The sequence below is a fragment of the Pygocentrus nattereri genome, chromosome 17, assembly GCF_015220715.1.
Source record: "Pygocentrus nattereri isolate fPygNat1 chromosome 17, fPygNat1.pri, whole genome shotgun sequence".
Taxonomy (NCBI): Eukaryota; Metazoa; Chordata; class Actinopteri; order Characiformes; family Serrasalmidae; genus Pygocentrus; species Pygocentrus nattereri.
The window spans coordinates 17,223,658-17,243,682 of NC_051227.1; the positions used below are offsets into that span (position 1 = coordinate 17,223,658).

A 20,025-nucleotide genomic window follows, 5' to 3' on the forward strand; every position below is an offset into this window, starting at 1 on the left:
CAGGACTCAGAGGGAAAATCAACATTAAACTGATGGAGATGTGATGTCGACTGAGCTCTCTTTACTCTTTAAGTGCTCACAAATACCAGAGAGACAGAGCAGAACTCCGGTCAGTGGCCAGCACCAGAGGTGCTGTCGTGAAGGCGGCCTGAGGTCTTCAGTTCACTGACTGTTTTAAAGTTAAGGTCATGTTTAGGGTTCATTTACTGTCCCTGACTGCTGATATTACAGTGATTTTATGGTGATATTACAGTGATATTATAGCGATATTATGGTGATATTATAGTAATATTGTGGTGATATTACAGTGATATTATAGCGATATTATGTTGATATTATAGTAATATTGTGGTGATATTACAGTGATATTAGAGTAATATTATGGTGATATTGTGGTGATATTACAGTGATATTATAACAATATTATGGTGATATTACAGTGATATAATATTATGCTGATAGTACAGTGACATTGTAATATTATAGTAATATTATGGTGATATTACAGTGATATTATAGCAATATTATGGTGATATTATAACAATATTATGGTGATATTATAGCGATATTATGGTGATATTATAGTAATATTGTGGTGATATTACAGTGATATTATAGCGATATTATGGTAATATTATAGCGATATTATGGTGATATTATAGTAATATTGTGGTGATATTACAGTGATATTAGAGTAATATTATGGTGATATTGTGGTGATATTACAGTGATATTATAACAATATTATGGTGATATTACAGTGATATAATATTATGCTGATAGTACAGTGACATTGTAATATTATAGTAATATTATGGTGATATTACAGTGATATTATAACAATATTATGGTGATATTACAGTGATATAATATTATGCTGATAGTACAGTGACATTGTAATATTATAGTAATATTATGGTGATATTACAGTGATATAATATTATGCTGATAGTACAGTGACATTGTAATATTATAGTAATATTATGGTGATATTACAGTGATATTATAACAATATTATGGTGATATCACAGTGATATAATATTATGCTGATAGTACAGTGACATTGTAATATTATAGTAATATTATGGTGATATTACAGTGATATTATATTAATGTTATGGTGGTATTACAGTTATATTATATTAATGTTATGGTGGTATTACAGTGATATTATGGTGATATTATAATAATATTATGGTGATAGTACAGTGGTATTATAGTAATATTATGGTTATATTACAGTGATATTATAGTAATATTATGGGGCTATTACAGTGATTTTATGGTGATATTACAGTGATATTATAGTCATATTATGGTTATATTACAGTGATATTATGGTGATATTACAGTGATACTTGACTGTACAGTTGCCTAACCATTAATGAGTTAGCCGTTAAAATCCTCAGTTTTAACCAGAATGTCACTGGGGTCACCGTCACTGGTGTTACACCACATTCATACAACACCAGTGACTGTAAAGTATGTTTGGAATAAAGCTCTCCATTTTGCATATATGATAACAGCAAGCAAGCAAAATGTATTCATGAAGCACTTTTTACAACAGATATTGTCACAAAGCTGCGTTACAGAACGATCAGTATTACTGCAAGAAAAAAAAAACAAAATCCGGCTCCAAGCCCCCATGAGCAAGCCAGCGGCAACGCTGGCAGGGAAAAACTCCCTAAAGAGGAAGAACCTTGAGAGGAACCAAAACTCAGAAGGGGAACCCATCCTCCTACGGTCGACACCAGATAGCAAACATTATTAACAGATTTTACTGGAGATTATTTAGTTTTGGGATCAAAGAAAGTGATTTTTTTAACATATCTACTTGAATTCCCACTTCAAATAGAGAATGACACAAGTATGAACAAATTACGGCTGGTTTTTAGAACAGAAAGCCACTCAAAACCTTGTATCTCCATTTTTGTCACTTTTCTGTTTTTGACATCATTTGAAAATGTCTGTTTCCCTTTACATTGTATGTCCGTTTCATGAAGAGTGGGCCAAAAGAAACGGCCCAGAATGACTTGGAAAAAAGTCTGGTTCCATTGACTTACATTAAAACTAAAGTAGGTTTTTTTCCTTCTCCTGTAAAGTGACCATTTTTGAGATATGAGGTTTTGTTCCAACAACAGCAATAAATGGAGAAAAATAAAATACTGGGGGGAAAATGTATTTTTCCTTTAAATGGCTTGTTTTCACATGAAGTCATTTTTTTATCCATGTTTTAGAAGACAAGTGTTATTACTTTCCTGGTGCTTTACTATTTAAATGTAATTACATAATTAATGACAGTGAGTTATGCAGCAACTTTTTTCTTTCTGCAAAACAAGGGACACAAAACAATAACTTTCCATCGATTTCAAATTCCTTACAAACACAAACGTTTTTATGGATTGAAAGCCTGGAATCTGCGCTTTCCAAACAGTTTCCACTCCACTTGTTTCAGTGAGCCTCAGTCAGCTATAATTCATATAAAATTACAACATGCTTTTTTTAATTATGGTCAATACTAACAGTGTTTGCTGGTCAGGGCTTTCAGACTGTGCGTACAGACAGTTTTATTATCCTGGAGTCTCTCGGTGGCGCGCCGGCGCGCGTGCAGTCCTGCTGGGTTGAGAGCTGTTGTTCTGTTTTGTTTATGAATCAGAGGGGTTCTGTAATCTGCTGTCACTCTATGTAGGTCAGGCGGTTGTTACACTCCGGATCAGGATGACAGTCACAGTCACAGGCAGGATCTACCTGCACTCTCTCACTCTGTATCTCTCCATCTGCTGCTTTCAGTTACCTTACTGGACTCCAGATCCGTGCAGGGAGAACTGGCCTGGGTCGCCAGCCCCACCGAAGGAGGAGTGAGTATAACTCTCTCTCTCTCTCTCTCTCTCTCTCTCTCTCGCTCTCTCTCTCTCTCTCTCTCTCTCTCTGTCTCTTTCTCTCTCTCTCTCTCTCTCTCTCTCTCTCTCTCTCTCTCTCTCTCTCTCTCTCTATCTGTCTCTTTCTCTCTCTCTCTCTCTCTCTCTCTCTCTCTCTCTCTCTGTGTCTCTTTCTCTCTCTCTCTCTCTCTCTGTCTCTTTCTCTCTCTCTCTCTCTCTCTCTCTGTGTGTCTCTTTCTCTCTCTCTCTCTCTCTCTCTCTGTCTCTTTCTCTCTCTCTCTCTCTCTCTCTGTCTCTTTCTCTCTCTCTCTCTCTCTCTGTGTCTCTTTCTCTCTCTCTCTCTCTGTCTCTTTCTCTCTCTCTCTCTCTCTCTCTCTCTCTGTCTCTTTCTCTCTCTCTCTCTCTCTCTCTCTCTCTGTCTCTTTCTCTCTCTCTCTCTCTCTCTGTGTCTCTTTCTCTCTCTCTCTCTCTCTCTGTATCTCTTTCTCTCTCTCTCTCTCTGTCTCTCGCTCTGACTCTCTTTATGTCTCTGTGTCTCCCTCTCTCTCCCTCTCTCTCTGTGTGTCTCTCTCTCTGTCTCTTTCTCTCTGTCTCTCTGTGTCTCTCTCTCACTGTCTCTTTCTCTCAATCTCTTTCTCTCTGTCTCTCTGTTTCTCTCTGTGTCTCTTTCTCTGTCTCTCTCTCTCTGTCTCTCTGTGTCTCTCTGTATCTCTTTCTCTCTCTGTCTCTCTCTCTGTCTCTCTCTCTGTGTCTCTCTCTCTGTCTCTCTCTCTGTGTCTCTCTCTGTGTCTTTCCCTCTCTCATTTTTCCTATTTACTACTCCTCTCTCTCTTTTCTATTTCTTTCTTCCTCGATCTCAGTTTTTGCCCACTCTCCTCTCTCTCTCTCTGTCTCTCTCTCTGTCTCTCTCTCTCTCTCTCTCTCTTTGTCTGATGTGAATTTGGATAGCTAGGTTAATGCGACAAGCATCAGGTTTCGTAAATAGTGGAAAGAGACAGAAATGGCCTTTGTTGGGAAACTTTATCCCTCAACTTCCAAAAAAGGGGGAGGGGGGTGCTTGGCAACATAGAAACAGTGAACGGTTTTGTGTGTGTGTGTGTTTTTGAAAGAAGGGGCTTCAAATCGAAGAGGTCAGTGGGTTCTGTCTGATAAAGTATGCTCTCTCAGTCGTCCCTGCTTTTATGCTGTCTATTCATGCATACCTTTCTGCTGAGCCTAAAGAGTGGATGGACACAGAAATGGTTGGGTTTATGTTGGACTGCACAGGAAACCAGCGGCTGATATATTTGAGAAAATGTATAACTACTGGAATTACAACCGATAGTTACAAAGTTTACAATAATGTTCATGTCTGATTTAGCAATGGCTATGTGAAATTAATCAATGATCCATCTTTAGAGTTGTGTAATCTGTCTTACATCTTACAGCCATTGGATTTATGGATTATACTGTAAACCTGCTTCAAAATACAAACAACGTCAATTATTTAAATTGGTGTCAGCCACATTTTTGTGTTAATTACTGGTAATCATCTCATTGGCACAAATAGTCTATATCAGGTTTTATGCAAAGCATTCTAATAGAAAATATTCTTTTTCAAGTAAGGAGAGAAGATCATACTCTAAACTTAAATAAACTTCTGTAAACTCACTTCTGATCCCATCACTGCCACTGCCTGCTGTTGCTGTGTGACCCAGTTCTTTCAGTGCTCCTCAGCTGGCCGGGCTCTGTGATCACCTGCATGAGTGACAGCTCTTTGGCAGCAAAGGTGGGCGGGCATTCAGGCTCTAAATACGGCCAATTAGCTCCTTTCTCCTTCTGGACTGCTATCTACAGACTGAAGCCCTTATCAGTAGTTCGCTCCATTGGCCCTCAGTGCTCACAGGGCAGGAGAGAACTGCACACACAAACGAGACTGGATCGCTTTCACTGTCATTGTCTCTTTATTGCTTAATTTGCGATGATGTTTTGTGAATAACTGGAGAAGATAATTTATTTTATTACGATGTCAAATTGGCCACAGGAGTTTAACATTAGCAAGAACCACCAGAATGTTCACAACCAGTGACTTCCCAACCAACAAACCAGCCAGCAAACCAACTAAAAAATTTATCCAAAAACATTCATATCAACCAACCACCAGGTAATAATTTCAGCAAACCAGCCAACCAATCAATAAACAACCTAACCAACTAGACAAAGCAAACAACAAACACACTAATCAACCAGTGAAACCAGCAAACAACCGACCATTAAACATCCCAACCAGCCCTCCAATAAACCAGCAAACAGTAAACATCTCAACGAACAAACCAGTCAACCAGTAAACATCTTAACTAACCACCAGTAACCAAACATACATCCAGTCAATAAACATCTCAACAAACCAATCAGTAAATCACTCAACCAACCAACCATCCAACCAACCAACCAACCAACAAACCAACTGACCAACCGATCAGTAAACATCTAAAACAACTATTTAACCAGTGAAACTCCCAACTAACGAGTAAACTCAAAATATCTCAGCAAACCAGCAATCAACCAACCATTACATTTTCCAACCAACCCACCAGAAAACCAACAAACAGTAATCAAATCAAATCAAATCAAATTTATTTGTATAGCGCTTTTTACAACAGATGTTGTCACAAAGCAGCTTTACAGAATTTCGGAAAAGACAAAGTTTCAACAGGACTGTAAGAATGTACAGAAACCCCCTGGCTTGCCCACCAGTGGCAAGGAAAAACTCCCTCAGAACTGAGGAAGAAACCTTGGGAGGAACCAGGCTCACCAGGGGGACCCATCCTCCTCTGGTCAAACTACCTACAAGTGATTATATTACTAATATTAATAGCAGTAATATTGGTATTAGGAATAACTAGGAGTCTATGAGAACATCAGCGTAGGGTGGGCAGCTCGTCCAAGGCAGGTAGTGGCAGCTGGGGCATGGGCAGCTGGTCTGAAGTGGGTAGCAGGAGGGCTCAGCCAGACATATGGGTGATTGTATACTCGGAAGCCTCGGAAGCATCTCAGTGAACCATCCAGTCAACTAGTAAACATCTTTACCAACCACAAGTAACCAAACATCCATCCAATCAATAAACATCTCAACAAACCAACCAATCATCCAGTGAACCTCTTGACCAACCAACTATCCAACCAGTAAGTCAGCCAAACAACTGACAAATCTGACCAAACCTCCCTCCCAACCAACCAACCAACCAACTAACCAACCAACCAACCAGTAAGCCTCCAAACCCACCAATCAATCAATAAATCAACTAAGCCTCCAACCAAACAACCAATCAACCAACTAACCAACCAACCAACCAACCAACCAACCAGTAAACCTCCCAACCAAACACGCAAACAATCACTTTAGTATTAACCAACCAGTACATACTAACATCGACCAAGTAAATGACCTAACCGGCTAACTATATAACTAACCAAGTTAACGCACAGCTGTGATTCACCTGAACTCGTAAAAAACACATTCTTTTTTGTATTAAATAAAAGATAAGATTAGACAAAAGTTCTTGTTCATACAGAAAGCATATTTCCTCCAATTTGAAATGTGACCTCTGGTGTCGTATCTGCTTTCTTTGCAGTGGGAGGAGGTGAGCATCATGGACGAGAAGAACGTGCCCATCCGAACATATCAGGTATGTAATGTGATGGAGGCCAGTCAGAACAACTGGCTGCGGACGCATTGGATCCAGAGAGGTCCAGCCCAGCGGGTTTATATCGAGATCAAATTCACCCTGCGGGACTGCAACAGCCTTCCTGGAGTGACAGGCACCTGCAAGGAGACCTTTAACCTGTACTTCCAGGAGACGGACTCTGATAGCGAGCGAACGGTGCGCGAAAGCCGTTTCGCCAAGATTGACACAGTTGCAGCCGATGAGAGCTTTACGCAGGTGGACATCGGCGACCGGATCATGAAGCTAAACACTGAAGTGAGGGATGTGGGAGTTCTGACCCGAAAAGGCTTCTACCTGGCTTTCCAGGATGTTGGAGCCTGCATTGCATTGGTGTCTGTCCGTGTCTTCTACAAAAGATGTCCACTAGCGGTCAGAAACCTTGCACAGTTTCCTGATACAGTAACCGGAGCAGATACCTCGTCTTTAGTGGAGGTTCGGGGCTCTTGTGTGGATCACTCGGAGGAGCGTGAGGTGCCCAAAATGTACTGCGGGGCAGACGGGGAGTGGCTTGTACCCATTGGGAACTGCCTGTGCAACTCAGGTTACGAGGAACGCAACGGACAGTGCCAAGGTAAGAACAGATTGACCTCTAAGGGCTTCTTCCATGTTGCTGCTTTATTTGTCTGTTAAACAAATTGTTTGATGAAAAACCTAATTAACATTTGCTAAAATTGTATTCATTTTATAGATAACAGTTAAGGACAACCTGATTACCTGAAATACTCAAGTGTTGGTTAATTATATTTGCATTTGTTTTGTTATTTAGTATTTGAAAGCTTCTGTGTTAACACTTTAGACCATAACAGAATTAGTTTTTTGTGGATTTCTGTCCATTTTCAGAGAGATAGGCTTATTTATCCCCTATTTTAAGCAAGACATTTGATCATAAAACCAGGAAAAAAATGGCTCTTATTTTAAGATACATGTGATATCCATCCATCCATCCATTTTCCAAGCCGTTTCTCCGTCAGGGTCGCCGGGGGGTGCTGGAGCCTATCCTAGCAGTCACATATGATATTAGTCTGTAAAAAATATGCCATTCCCAAATAACTATGCTTCCTTTTTCATTGACAGACCAAAGCAAAATAAGTTATTATAAGATATAGAAATAGCTGTCAATGTTTAAACGAAAAGAATTACCCAAATACACATTCATTTCTTTAGGTCTAGTTTTGACTGTTAAATGACATTCAAGTGAATATGTTGAGTATCTTCACTGCAGAGCAGAGACCCTCTGACAAACAGAGAAAGATCGATAGCTAATCAAACAGTAGGGAAAATGTAATGTTAGATCCTTAGCTGATATAACACTACAGCACATGTGAACAGTCTTTGCCTGTTTGAGGCGTACATCGTAAAAAGGGATGTGTCAAAGTATGAAACTGTGACAAACTGTTTTAATGGTAAAACTGAGGATGAGGATGATGACTACTCATTCGGAAACACATAACATAGTTTTGTTATAACTGAAGTTGAACATGCCTGACACCCCTCGTTCTTCCAATCTAATGCACTATAAATTCACATCCTCACCTTCTGTTCCTGTGACGAAGTGTTGGCAATCCCCATCACCACCCCATCTCCTCCCTGCTCCTCAGTCCTACATCAGTACTGCTACAGTTCTTCTGTGAGGGGGGTCTGGCCTTCTAGCTACAGGCAGAAGCTGCTCAGAACTCCTGCCCAAGTTCTCAGAGTTTTTTGTGGGCAAACTTTGGCGCACAGGTCTCATTTTGAGTACCCTGATCTATATGCTGTAATATAGCTAATATAGCACTGAGGTAGCACAACTCTCCCATGTTAACCTTCTATTGCACAACGTTGCCTCTAGGCAACAAACCCATTTTCCTCACTTTACACTAACATTCTACATATTTAACGACAACCACAGGGTTAATAATAAAGGAAAGAGTTCGAGTAAATCAATCAAAAGCATGTATTTGGTCATACTATCTCTTACTGGACACTTTTATACCTCTTTTTAAACATTCAGTATCATTTTTTAATGAGAATTTGCAGAAATATGTTTGTTGCCTAGAAGCAACACTGTGTGATAGTGCAGTGGATTTAGCCAATTGATAAACAAGCCAGATCTCATCACTTCAGGGAACACAACTTTTTTGTCATTTCTTTCCATTTTCACACAATGTTGCCTCAGGGCAACATACCCCAAAAGGACCCCTGCATACATCATTATTTAAAAATGTATTTTCATTTCATAATCAGGTTGATTTCATGCAAGAAAAGTGAATTGAATTTTTTTTAATTGCTCTTGTAATGTGTGCAGTAGAGGGTTAAGTGAAACTCTGTTGCCATGATAGAGCTGCGCAATGTTATTGCTGAATTAACTGGTAGTTTTGCCATTAAAAACATTATTTCCTGCCTTTCATTTAGCGGCCCATTGGATCATCCATGGCAGCCGTAGCTAGAAAAGGGCTGCATACAAAACAAGAGCTTTAAATTGCCACTTTTTTTTTCCAGTGAGTGTGCTTCAGTATAATATCACTCAGCCGGGCTGGATCATTTAGCCGTGTGACTGTGTGTTAGTGTGGGAATAAGGATGAGTGAAGCTTGTTCACTATTTGTTTGTGTTTTTTTTCTCCTCTGTGTTGTTTATTTATCTGAGGCGTCATCTGCAGTCAGCTCACTGAGACCGATTCTCTCTGGAGAGAAACGAGTCATGATGAGGAGACAGGCTGAATACACACGCATCAAAACAAGACGAGGAGAGAGAGGGCGAGGAAGAGATAGAGAGAGATATAGAGGGAGAGAGATAGAGAGAGTGAGAGTGTAAAAAGCATGGGAGAGGCAGAAAGACAGCATGTTTTCAACTCAGCTGTAAAAGTTTTACTCGCACTCACTCTCCACTCTCCTGCTCTGGAATTCCACGTCTCAAATGTGTACATCATTTCCACATTAGCAATTTATTAAAACTATATTAGGTGGTTGGGATAGTGTAGTGGTTAACACTTCTGCCTTCTACGCTGTAGACTAGGGTTCAATCCCCACCTGGGTGAACACCCTACACTATACCAATAAGAGTCCTTGGGCAAGACTCCTAACACCGCCTTGGCCTACCCATGTAAAAATAATCAAATTGTAAGTCGCTCTGGATAAGAGCGTCAGCCAAATGCTGTAAATGTAAACACTGTTCTTGTCTTTCAGTTTCAGTAACTGTGTCAATGTAATGTAGTGTATTCATATGGAAATGATGTGCATGATCAAGTAAATCAAGCAAATTGAATGCAGCACTTTTTCTGCATGAAGAACTGTGAAAACATCACTGCGTTTAACATAACAGCTTGAAGTGTTTGTCCATGACTTGGTTGAATATAAGACATTAAGATAGATATACATAGATATATATATACACAGATACATATAGAGACTACATATGCCACAGGTATATAAAATCAAGCTCCTAGCCATGCAGTCTGCCTTTCCAGATGTTTATGAAAGAATGGGTTGTTCTAAAGAGCTCACTGAATTTGAGCATGGTGCTGTACTAGGATTCCACTGACCCAGTAACGGAGTTCAAACCTCCTCTGGCATCAACATCAGCACAATAACTGTGCCGGGAGCTTCATGGCAGGGTCTCCATGGCCAAGCAGCTGCATATGCAAGTCTTACATCACCAAGCACAATGCTAAGCATCGGATGCACTGGTGGAAAGTGCCACCACTGGACTCTGGAGCTGTGGAAACATATCACGTTTCTCTATCTGACAGTCTGATTCTTGGTTTGGCAAAAGCTAGGAGAACATTACCTGCCTGACTGCATTGTATGTGTAAAGTTTGGTGGGTTCTGGTGACGGGATGATATTATGGGCTTGCTTTTCAGGGGTTGGTCTAGAACCCTTAGTTCCAATGAAGGGAAATCTTAATGCTTCGGCAGACCAAGACATTTCAGACTATTGCATGATTCCAACTTTGTGGGAACAGTTTGGAGAAGGCCCTTTTCTGTTCCAGTATGACTGAGCCTCAGCGCACAAAGCAGCTCCATAAAGGCCTGGCTGGGTGAGTTTGTTGTGGAAGAACTTGACTGGCCCTCACAGATCCCTGACCTCAACTCCATCGAACACCTTTGGGATGAGCTAGAATGGAGATTGTGAGCCAGGCTGTCTCATCCAACGTCAGTGTTTGACCTCACAAATGTTCTTCTGGCTGAACAGGCAAAAATTCCCATAGACACTCCAAAATCTAGTAGAAAGGTTCCCAGAAGAGTGGAAGCTGTTGTTGCTGCAAAAGGGGGACCAGCTCCATAATAGTGCCTATTTAGAGTCATAATAGCTCCTCATGATAGGTGTAATGTGTAGGTGTCCCAATACTTGTGTCCATAAAATATAGATAGATAGTCCAAAACACACACACAGCTGTATGCAAACGTTTAAACGCTCGCAGTCAAATTACATGTTTTGTTGATTTTCTAAGCGGAAATAAGTTAACACATTTAAATATGGACTTTTTCTCCCAGTTTAAGTGCAAAATTTCTATTTATTTGATGAGTTCAACATACTGGTGGAAAAAAAACATTAAATATTAAACGTGTTTTTACTTCTGCACAGTAAATGTACTTTTTCTACTTTTTTCACTTGGAGCTGGTTTAACTTGGCTAAACATCACTGGCACATTTCAGTGGAACTTTTTCCGTTGTTATCCTGCAGGGAGTGATGGGTCAGACTGATGGACTGGATAGACTTCTCAGCAGTGACACCCCCCCTCCCCAAACAACCACCCCCCCCCCCCCCCCCCCTCAACTTTCTCTAGTTTCCAGGGCCTGCAGGATTGATGAGGGCTACCGTAGCCACCCTTGACATCTGATCTTAATGGTGGAAGGTGAAAGGTGACATTCTCTCTCCACTCTGGAGTGCGGTGCTCCTGACCTGTTTGATGTTCTTTGTGTGTTGGTGTGTTCGCGAGAGCATGTCTGCGATGTTCTTTCAGTGTCAGAATGACACGTAGTGTCATTTCAAAGTGACGTATGAGGGCATAAAAATAATGTGATATGAACACATATTTCAGTAATAATAAGCAAACATAACAATTTTGTGAAAAAAGGTTTAACCACTTAAACTGTATACGAATTATTTATAATTAGTTGAACATATCGCTGCTGTCGGAACAAATCCTCATATCTCCATTTTTGTCATTTTTTCAGTTTTTATAATTTGTAAATTGCCTGTTGTTCTTTACATTGTGTGTAAATTTCATGATAAATTGACCAGAAGAAACGACCCAAAATTACTTGGAAAAAATTCTGGTTCCATTGACTTACAGTAAAAGTAAAGTAGGTTCTTTCCTTCTCCTGTAAAGTTACCATTTTGGAGATACAAGGTTTTGTTCTGACAGCAGTGACTATAAATCATTTTGTATGTACTATGAATTATTTAGTAACTACTAAATTATTTGATACCTACTATAAATGACTTGATAGCCACTTTACGTTTTTCTTCCACCACTATATATTATTATTCATTATCTGCTATGTGTCTACTATGAATTATTTAGTGACTGTTATAAAGTATTCGATACCTATTATAAATTATTCAGTAACTCTATGATGAGAGTTGATCTGGGAGCTGAATGGTGGCTGGAGTTTTGGGGGGATTCAGTGAGGGCTTGGGGGAGGTGGTGGCCTAGAGTGAGGTTGAAGGTCTTGGACTCCTCCATCCATCTCCTGCCTCTCGACTGACAGCGCAAGAGGAGAAATTTATTAAGACATCAAAACTCTGACAGCCGGGCCTCTACAGGTCACCATGGAGACACATTCAAGGGAGAGAGAGAGCGACTCAGAGGAAGAACAGATTTACCCTTACTTTCTCTTAATCTGTGTGCTCTCTCTTCTTTTTTCTTTCTTTTTGTCTCTCAGGTCATGCAGACCATTTTTTTCTGACCAATATTGTGACTGCAGTTTAAAATATGATTAGTGCCCAGTTGCATTAGTGCCAAGTTGTATTTAAAACAAAAATATATATGTGAAATGCTAGGATAGGATAGGATAGGATAGGATAGGATAGGATAGGATAGGGTAGGATAGGATATAACATTCCACACGTGAGCAGGTTAATTGGAAATTAATTGGAGCATCCCTGAAAGGCTCAGTCAGCAAATAGTCCAACAGTTTAAGAACAACGTTTCTCAACATGTAACTGCAAGGAATTTAGGGATTTCATCATCTACAGTCCATAATATCATCAAAAGATTCAAAGAATCTGCAGAAATTCTGTTTTTGTTTATGTTTTACACAACATCCCAACTTCATTGGAATTGGGGTTGTATTTCTTTACTGAAGTTGGGTCTGGAACTTACTGTGCAGTTATGGACTTTCTGCTTAAGAAGAAATTTTATACAGCTGTGCTCTGAATTTAGTAAAGCTTGAACACTGAACGTAGTGAGGCTTGAATACTGAACATAGTGAGGCTTAAACACTGACTGTAGAGATGCTTAAATACTGAACATAGTGAGGATGGAACACTGAATTCAGTGAGACTTGAACACTGAATGTAGTGATATTGAACACCGAATGTAGAGAGACTTGAACACTGAATTTGGTGAGGAATTAACTCTGGATGCAAGGCACCTTGAACACTGAATGTAGTGAGAATTCAACACTGAATTTAATGAGAATTGAATTCTGAATGTGGTGAGGCTTGAACACTGAATATAGTGAGACTTGAACACTGAATGTGGTGAGGCTTGAACTCTGAATGTAATGAGAATTGAACTCTGAATGTAATGAGAATTGAATTCTGAATGTGGTGAGGCTTGAACACTGAATATAGTGAGACTTGAACTCTAAATATCTTGAGAATTGAACTCTGAATGTAATGAGAATTGAACTCTGAATGTGGTGAGACTTGAACTCTGAATGCAGAGAGAATTGAACTCTGAATGTAATGAGAATTGAACTCTGAATGTGGTGAGACTTGAACTCTGAATGCAGAGAGAGTTGAACTCTGAATGTAATGAGAATTGAACTCTGAATGTGGTGAGACTTGAACTCTGAATGCAGAGAGAATTGAACTCTGAATGTAATGAGAATTGAACTCTGAATGTGGTGAGATTGAACTCTGAATGTAGTGAGACTTGAACTCTGAATGCAGAGAGAGTTGAACTCTGAATGTAATGAGAATTGAACACTGAATGTAGTGAGACTTGAACTCTGAATGTAGTGAGAATTGAACTCTGAATGTGGGGAGGTTTGAAAACTGAATGTAGTGAGACTTAAAGTATGAATGTATTGAGGTTTGAACTTTGAAAATCGCAGCCCTTATGATTTGAAAACTGCACTCCTTATTAGGATTTTAAAATAATATTATATTTCTGCCCTAGTGTGAAGATGCCTTATCAGACTGTATCTGAATGGATATGCAGATGAGTTGTGTCTAAAGATCTTCCAAACAGAAATTGTTAACTTGCGAAAAAGACAGAATCCTGCAAACACAGAACTATTTTTGTGTGCATAAGGGAATTATATTGTTTTGACAGGACAGTTTTTCCTGGATGTGTTATTGGCATCAGTCGACCCGAAAGGTGTTTTGTCGGACGACTCGACAGCAGGACATTTCACACATGAGTCGTTTAGAAACACAAACACACACACTCCCAAGAGTTGAAGATTAAGCTCCACACACCTCTATATGATGGCAAGATAGAATCCACACATATTTGTGCATAAAAATACTCAAACAGCTCCACATATTAAAATCATACCTCTCTCTGCTCTGTGTGTGTCTGTATAGTGCTGTGTAAAAGTCATCATCAGAAAAAAAAACAGAAGTCCTAATAATAAGTAATAATAGTTAAATATAATTATAATAATCATTATTATTATTATTATTTTAGTGTTTTCATGCTTCAATTCTATTACAATTTCCATTATTTTAATAAACTTTCAGTTTTTCAAAGAAATCTGCAAGGATATCTCTGAAGTTCAGTCTTAGAAGTTACATTTTCTGCTTTGGACTCTGGGGTGGTCAGTCCACTGTTCAGCTTCTTTGTTAGATGTGTCCATCTCCTTTTCTCGGTGAGGTGCTTCTTGACAGCTACACATCCTTTCAGACCCACAGCACTGAGTGGTTTTCTCACAGTGGAAAGATGGACAGAAACACCTGTGGATGTTTTCAGATCTGAAGCAGCTGGATTTCGTCCTCTCTGTCAAAGATGAAAGCGTTAAATGTTTATTTGATTGGGCAGTGTTGGTGGTTTACTTTGTCTTGGGGGTGGATGTTAGAAGTCCCCTTTACTCTGTAGTTTGTTGGCAACTCCTGTTTGTTTCACTTTGACTTTCCCCTTCCTTCTACTTCTACTTAACGGCTCTTTTGACTGAAAATGAAATAGATGCAGGGTGGTCTCTGATTTTTACACAGCTCTCTATGTGTATATGAATATACACGCTTGCATGTGTGTGTGATTTAGTTGTCATTACTGAAGCGCTGAGAGATTTTTTTCTGCTCTGGATGTGATTCACTTTGCTCTGGCTTTTCTCTGTCATCACCAGCTCTTTGTACTCCAGAGGAGTTGTTCCAGCGCTGGGCTGACATTGATCTAATGTGTCAGTGTGGAGATGATCATTGATAATACCTCATTTTAAGGCCGTTTACATAGGAATTGATTTTAAACATAGTATTTAAATAGCTTAATTATTTGTATTTGAACAGAATGTATATATGTGCCCAATTTACACATGAATGAAATGTATTACATGCGCACAATTGTTGGCAAACATAAAAAACCTGAAAGACAATAATGATGTTGATGTAATATATTTAAAATACATACAGTTTATGTCAGTATTCAGTACGCTACCTTGTACTTCCACTAACTGGCCACTTTATTAGAAACACCTACCTTGTACTTCCACTAACTGGCCACTTTATTAGAAACACCTACCTTGTACTTCCACTAACTGGCCACTTTATTAGAAACACCTACCTTGTACTTCCACTAACTGGACACTTTATTAGAAACACCAACCTTGTGCTTCCTCTCAATGGCCACTTTATTAGAAACATCTTCCTTGTGCTTCAACTCACTGGACACTTTATTAGAAACACTTACCTTGTACTTCCACTCAATGGCCACTTTATTAGAAACATCTTCCTTGTGCTTCAACTAACTGGACACTTTATTAGAAACACTTACCTTGTACTTCCACTCACTGGCCACTTTATTAGAAACACATACCTTGTACTTCCACTCAATGGCCACTTTATTAGAAACATCTTCCTTGTGCTTCAACTCACTGGACACTTTATTAGAAACATCTTCCTTGTGCTTCCTCTCAATAGCCACAGTTTATCAGCCCCTCATCCATGATTGGTCAGTTTCTCAGCATTGTTGTTTTCTATGTATTATTTGGGTGGTGATCCATTCTCAGCACATCAGTGCCACTGCAAGGCTTGAGAGTGGACCAGCACCTGAAAATATCCAGCCGAGATATCTCTGTGGTCAGAAACAAACGCAAACTGTCCGTCAACAATGAGCTACAGAGTCTAGCTGCACACCAGCTAAGAGAGAGGGGTTTCTAATAAAGTGACTAATTGTCATTTAGTACATAAAACACCTCATGTTGTCTCATGAATACAGCCATAATCTGTTCATAAATAAAGAAGAATATTGAAGCACTGCTTTTGAAATGTTAATGAATGTTTATGTAGGTAACCTTCGAGTGAAGTGTTTCCACATCATTTCCTCAATGTCAGTCTCTGTAGAGAGTTATACCCACAGACTGTTCAGAGAGCTTAACGGAGAAGTGCAGGAGGCCCCACTTCATCCCACCGTCTCTCTCTCTTTTCCTCTGTGTGAAGTGGGAGATGGTGGACGGCTGAAAAGCAGGAGAACGAGAAATTAGCATGTCAAAAGCTCCTGAATTAATGGCCTCTTTCTCTCCCTCATTCTCTTTCTCTTACTCTCTCTCTCCAGTTCGGTCTTTCTCTCTCACTCTTTATTTTGTACAGACAGAGATTTTTATAACCCTTTTATTTATTGGGACAGGCATTTTGCTCAAAAGCCAAAATATGAATAAATAACCTCATATATGAAAGAATTAAATAGGGGAAAATATCTGCACCACAGATTGGACAAGAGAAAAGAGAGAGTGAGAGAAAAAGAGGAAGGGAAAGAGAGATACAATAGAAAGAGAAGGAGAGTAAGAGAAGCTGCACAAAAGAGATAAACAGAGACGAGACAGTGAAAGAGAGAAAAAGATGGAGACAAAGCAAAAGGGGGAAAGGGAGAAACAGAGTGAGCGAGCGAGTAAAAGGGAAAGAGAAAGAGAGAGAGTCTGGCAGGAGGGGAGAGATAAAACAGAAAGGTGAATGGGAGGAAGCTGTAGAAGAAAAAACTGATTTCTGAGAAGAGAGGGGAGGTCAGCGTCCTCAACGCGAAAGAAAGAGATCGAGGGAGAGAGTTTGGAAAGAAAAAAAAGTATTTTGGTCTCTTTTCTTCTTTCTTTTCTTCTTTTCATCAGTGCACTCTCTTCACTCTGCCTTTGATCTCATGACAGACACTGTTATCACAAACCTCTCTCTCTCTCTCTCTCTCTCTCTCTCTCTCTCTCTCTCTCTTACTTTCTCTCCCTTTATCGCTTTCATTTACTCTCCCCTACTATATATTTCTTTCTTTTTCCTTTCCATCTCCACTTTCTCTATTCATCTGTCTGTCTGTCTTCTCCCTGTCTCTCTCACAGTTCTCTCTCGCTCTCTCTTCTCCTCTCTGTGATGTTGAGTGATTGTCTCTCTATCTTATCTGTGTTGCTGTGAACTGTAGGAGAATGTAGGTGGTCTCTGTAAAGGAGAGAGAGGTCAGTGAGGAGCTACAGAAGAGTTCAGGATCTTCACACACACGCACACACACACACACACACGCACACACGCACACACACACACACACGCACACACACACCCATACACACAGACACACACATGCATACACACACACACACACACACACAGACACACACACACATACACACACACACACACACACACAGACACAGTCACAAGACACACATTGAAACATTACATAATATGAAACATTACATAATATGATGTGTAGGTCCACTGGTGGTTCTGGAAAGTAAATAAAATCTCTGTATCTATGTTGTAGACATGGTGACCCCTGGTTCCTATCATCACCACTGTAAAGTATAGTATATATAGTATCTATAGTGAACTTTTTACGTTAAACCCCTCTGATTGACTCTGTTTACGTCTCAGCAACTGAATCATGTAGAACATTTTTTAAAAATTGGTGGACGTCCCCTTCAAAGCGTCATGACAAATGAGGAACATTAGTGTTGCTGCTTTCTGCTAAACCTGCCTCCTTCAGCCTGCATATCACATTACGCACACACACACACACACACACACACACACACACACACAGCAAGTGCTCCTGCAGTATTAATATGTAGTGAGATGGCTCTGGTGTCCATGTGTCTGCATAGCTGGGGTCCTGCAGGGGGGCGGGGGGTGTAATCTACAGTGTCTGTTATATGCTGTGTTCAAGATAAACTTACAGAGTCAGAATTGTTCACAGTGGTGGTGATAGGAACCAGACGTCTTAAGAGTTTAGTGCCTCTAAACGCTTAATACATTCAGATTAGATTAGATTCAGCTTTATTGCCATTGTGCAGGCTTCAGGCACAGAGGCAATGAAATGTAGCTCGCATCTAATCGGAAGTGCAAAATACAGTATTATTTACATACAAAGTGCAGAAGGACAGTACAGTGGGAAAAATGATCATTATAAACATTATACATACATACAGAGTGAGTGGAGAGCATGTTGAGTATAATGTCGTATAGATAAATGAAAAGGTTTTTATTTTATTTTATTTCTGTGCATTAACATGTCCTCTATAGGGAACAAATAATATAAGGCATTATATGCTAATTTTAGTGCACAATTTGTATTTATTTGCTTTATTTTATCTTCATCTTAAAACAAATTAAAATAATATATAACATGTGCCGTAGCTTTTGCATATTTTTTCTGTCAGCAGTACATTAAATTCAACAAATAAACAGTAATTGTGTATTAATATGTGTAGGTGTGTGTTCTCTGTAGAGGATGTGTAACTTATTTTCACTTAGAAAATCAACAAAACATGGAATTTGACCAGAGGTGGCCAGACTTTTGCATATAAAAAACAACAATTTACAGCAACAAAAACCTCTTAGTGTTTGATGGAAGTCGGTTTTTACTGGCCCAATGTAAAAGGCACTGTGAGCACAAACAAAATAGCAGTGAAAACAACCAAGGTGCACTGTGTGTGTGTGTGTGTGTGTGTGTGTGTCTGTTTGTATGTTTTTAAAAACAATTACTGAATGTGTTTTCCAGTTATCCAACTCAACTTTTACCAGCATGCACTTCACCACCAGCAGTTCCCACAGTCAAACCACACACACGTGCACACACACACACACACACACACACACACACATGCACATACACGTGTACACACACACACACACACACACACACACACACACGGACAATGGAAGGTGTTCCAGCTCCAGGCAGTCTGTCGTCTGTGCATTTCCCGTAGATTACCTAAACAAACAAGCTAAAAATAAACTCTTCACACAGCAGCCGACGTCCACCATCTACCCCTTCAAACTCCTCCACCTCTTTACTCTTATAGCATCTGGATCACACTGTGGAGCCCCGCCACCCCCAAGCACACACACATCCACACACAAGGCAAACACTATGAGCCATTTTTACCAGAGGTGCCCAGTCTTTTTGTCTTGGGGTGCCAGTATCATCTCTGCGGTGGGTTGAGGGCAACCAGTATATAAATAAAGAGGTGGTTGGTGTAGTGTAGTGGGTATCACCTCTGCCTAGCACATTGTAGACTGGGATTCAAACCCCACCTGGGTAAGCAGCCTGTACTACACCAATAAGAGACCTTGGTGAGACTCCTAACACTTCCTTCACCTACCTGTGTAAATGTGATCAAATTGTAAGTCGCTCTGGATGAGAGCGTCTGCCAAAATGCTGTAAGCATAAAAAAGGTAGGTAGGTGGTTATAAGCATATTTCATAACTTCGCCCTATCATTTCTTAAAAGAATACCTCAACAGTACAAGAAAAAAATATGATATGAATTCAATGTTAAAGTTGTACGAGACAAAGTTTGAACAAATGACTTTATTTTATTTTTATATTTTATTATTTTATTGATTTTCTAAGTCCTGTACACAGAACACACTTCTGTGCATTTACTGCACAAGTACTACTTATTTGATGCTTGCTGAATGAATGAATGAATGCTGCAATTACAAAAATTAAGGCACATATTATACATTATTTCCTTTACTTATTAAACTCTGTTAATATGCTTGTATTACTATACTTTTAAGGACCAAATCTGGAAGGAAAAAAAAATTCTGCAGCTCCTCAAAGCGTTTTCCTCTAAATTGCCATGTTTTATTGT

General features: G+C 39.6%; 1 protein-coding gene across 2 annotated transcripts in view; it reads left to right on the forward strand.

Moving 5' to 3' along the window:
• Positions 1–20,025, forward strand: part of epha4l (eph receptor A4, like) — a 69,918-nt gene that overhangs the window by 3,780 nt on the left and 46,113 nt on the right. For both annotated transcript variants that reach the window (XM_017722258.2, XM_037546623.1), the window contains exons 2-3: positions 2,791–2,858; positions 6,494–7,157. In XM_017722258.2, coding sequence (XP_017577747.1) covers positions 2,791–2,858; positions 6,494–7,157 — 732 coding nt within the window. The remainder of the gene's footprint in view (positions 1–2,790; positions 2,859–6,493; positions 7,158–20,025) is intronic.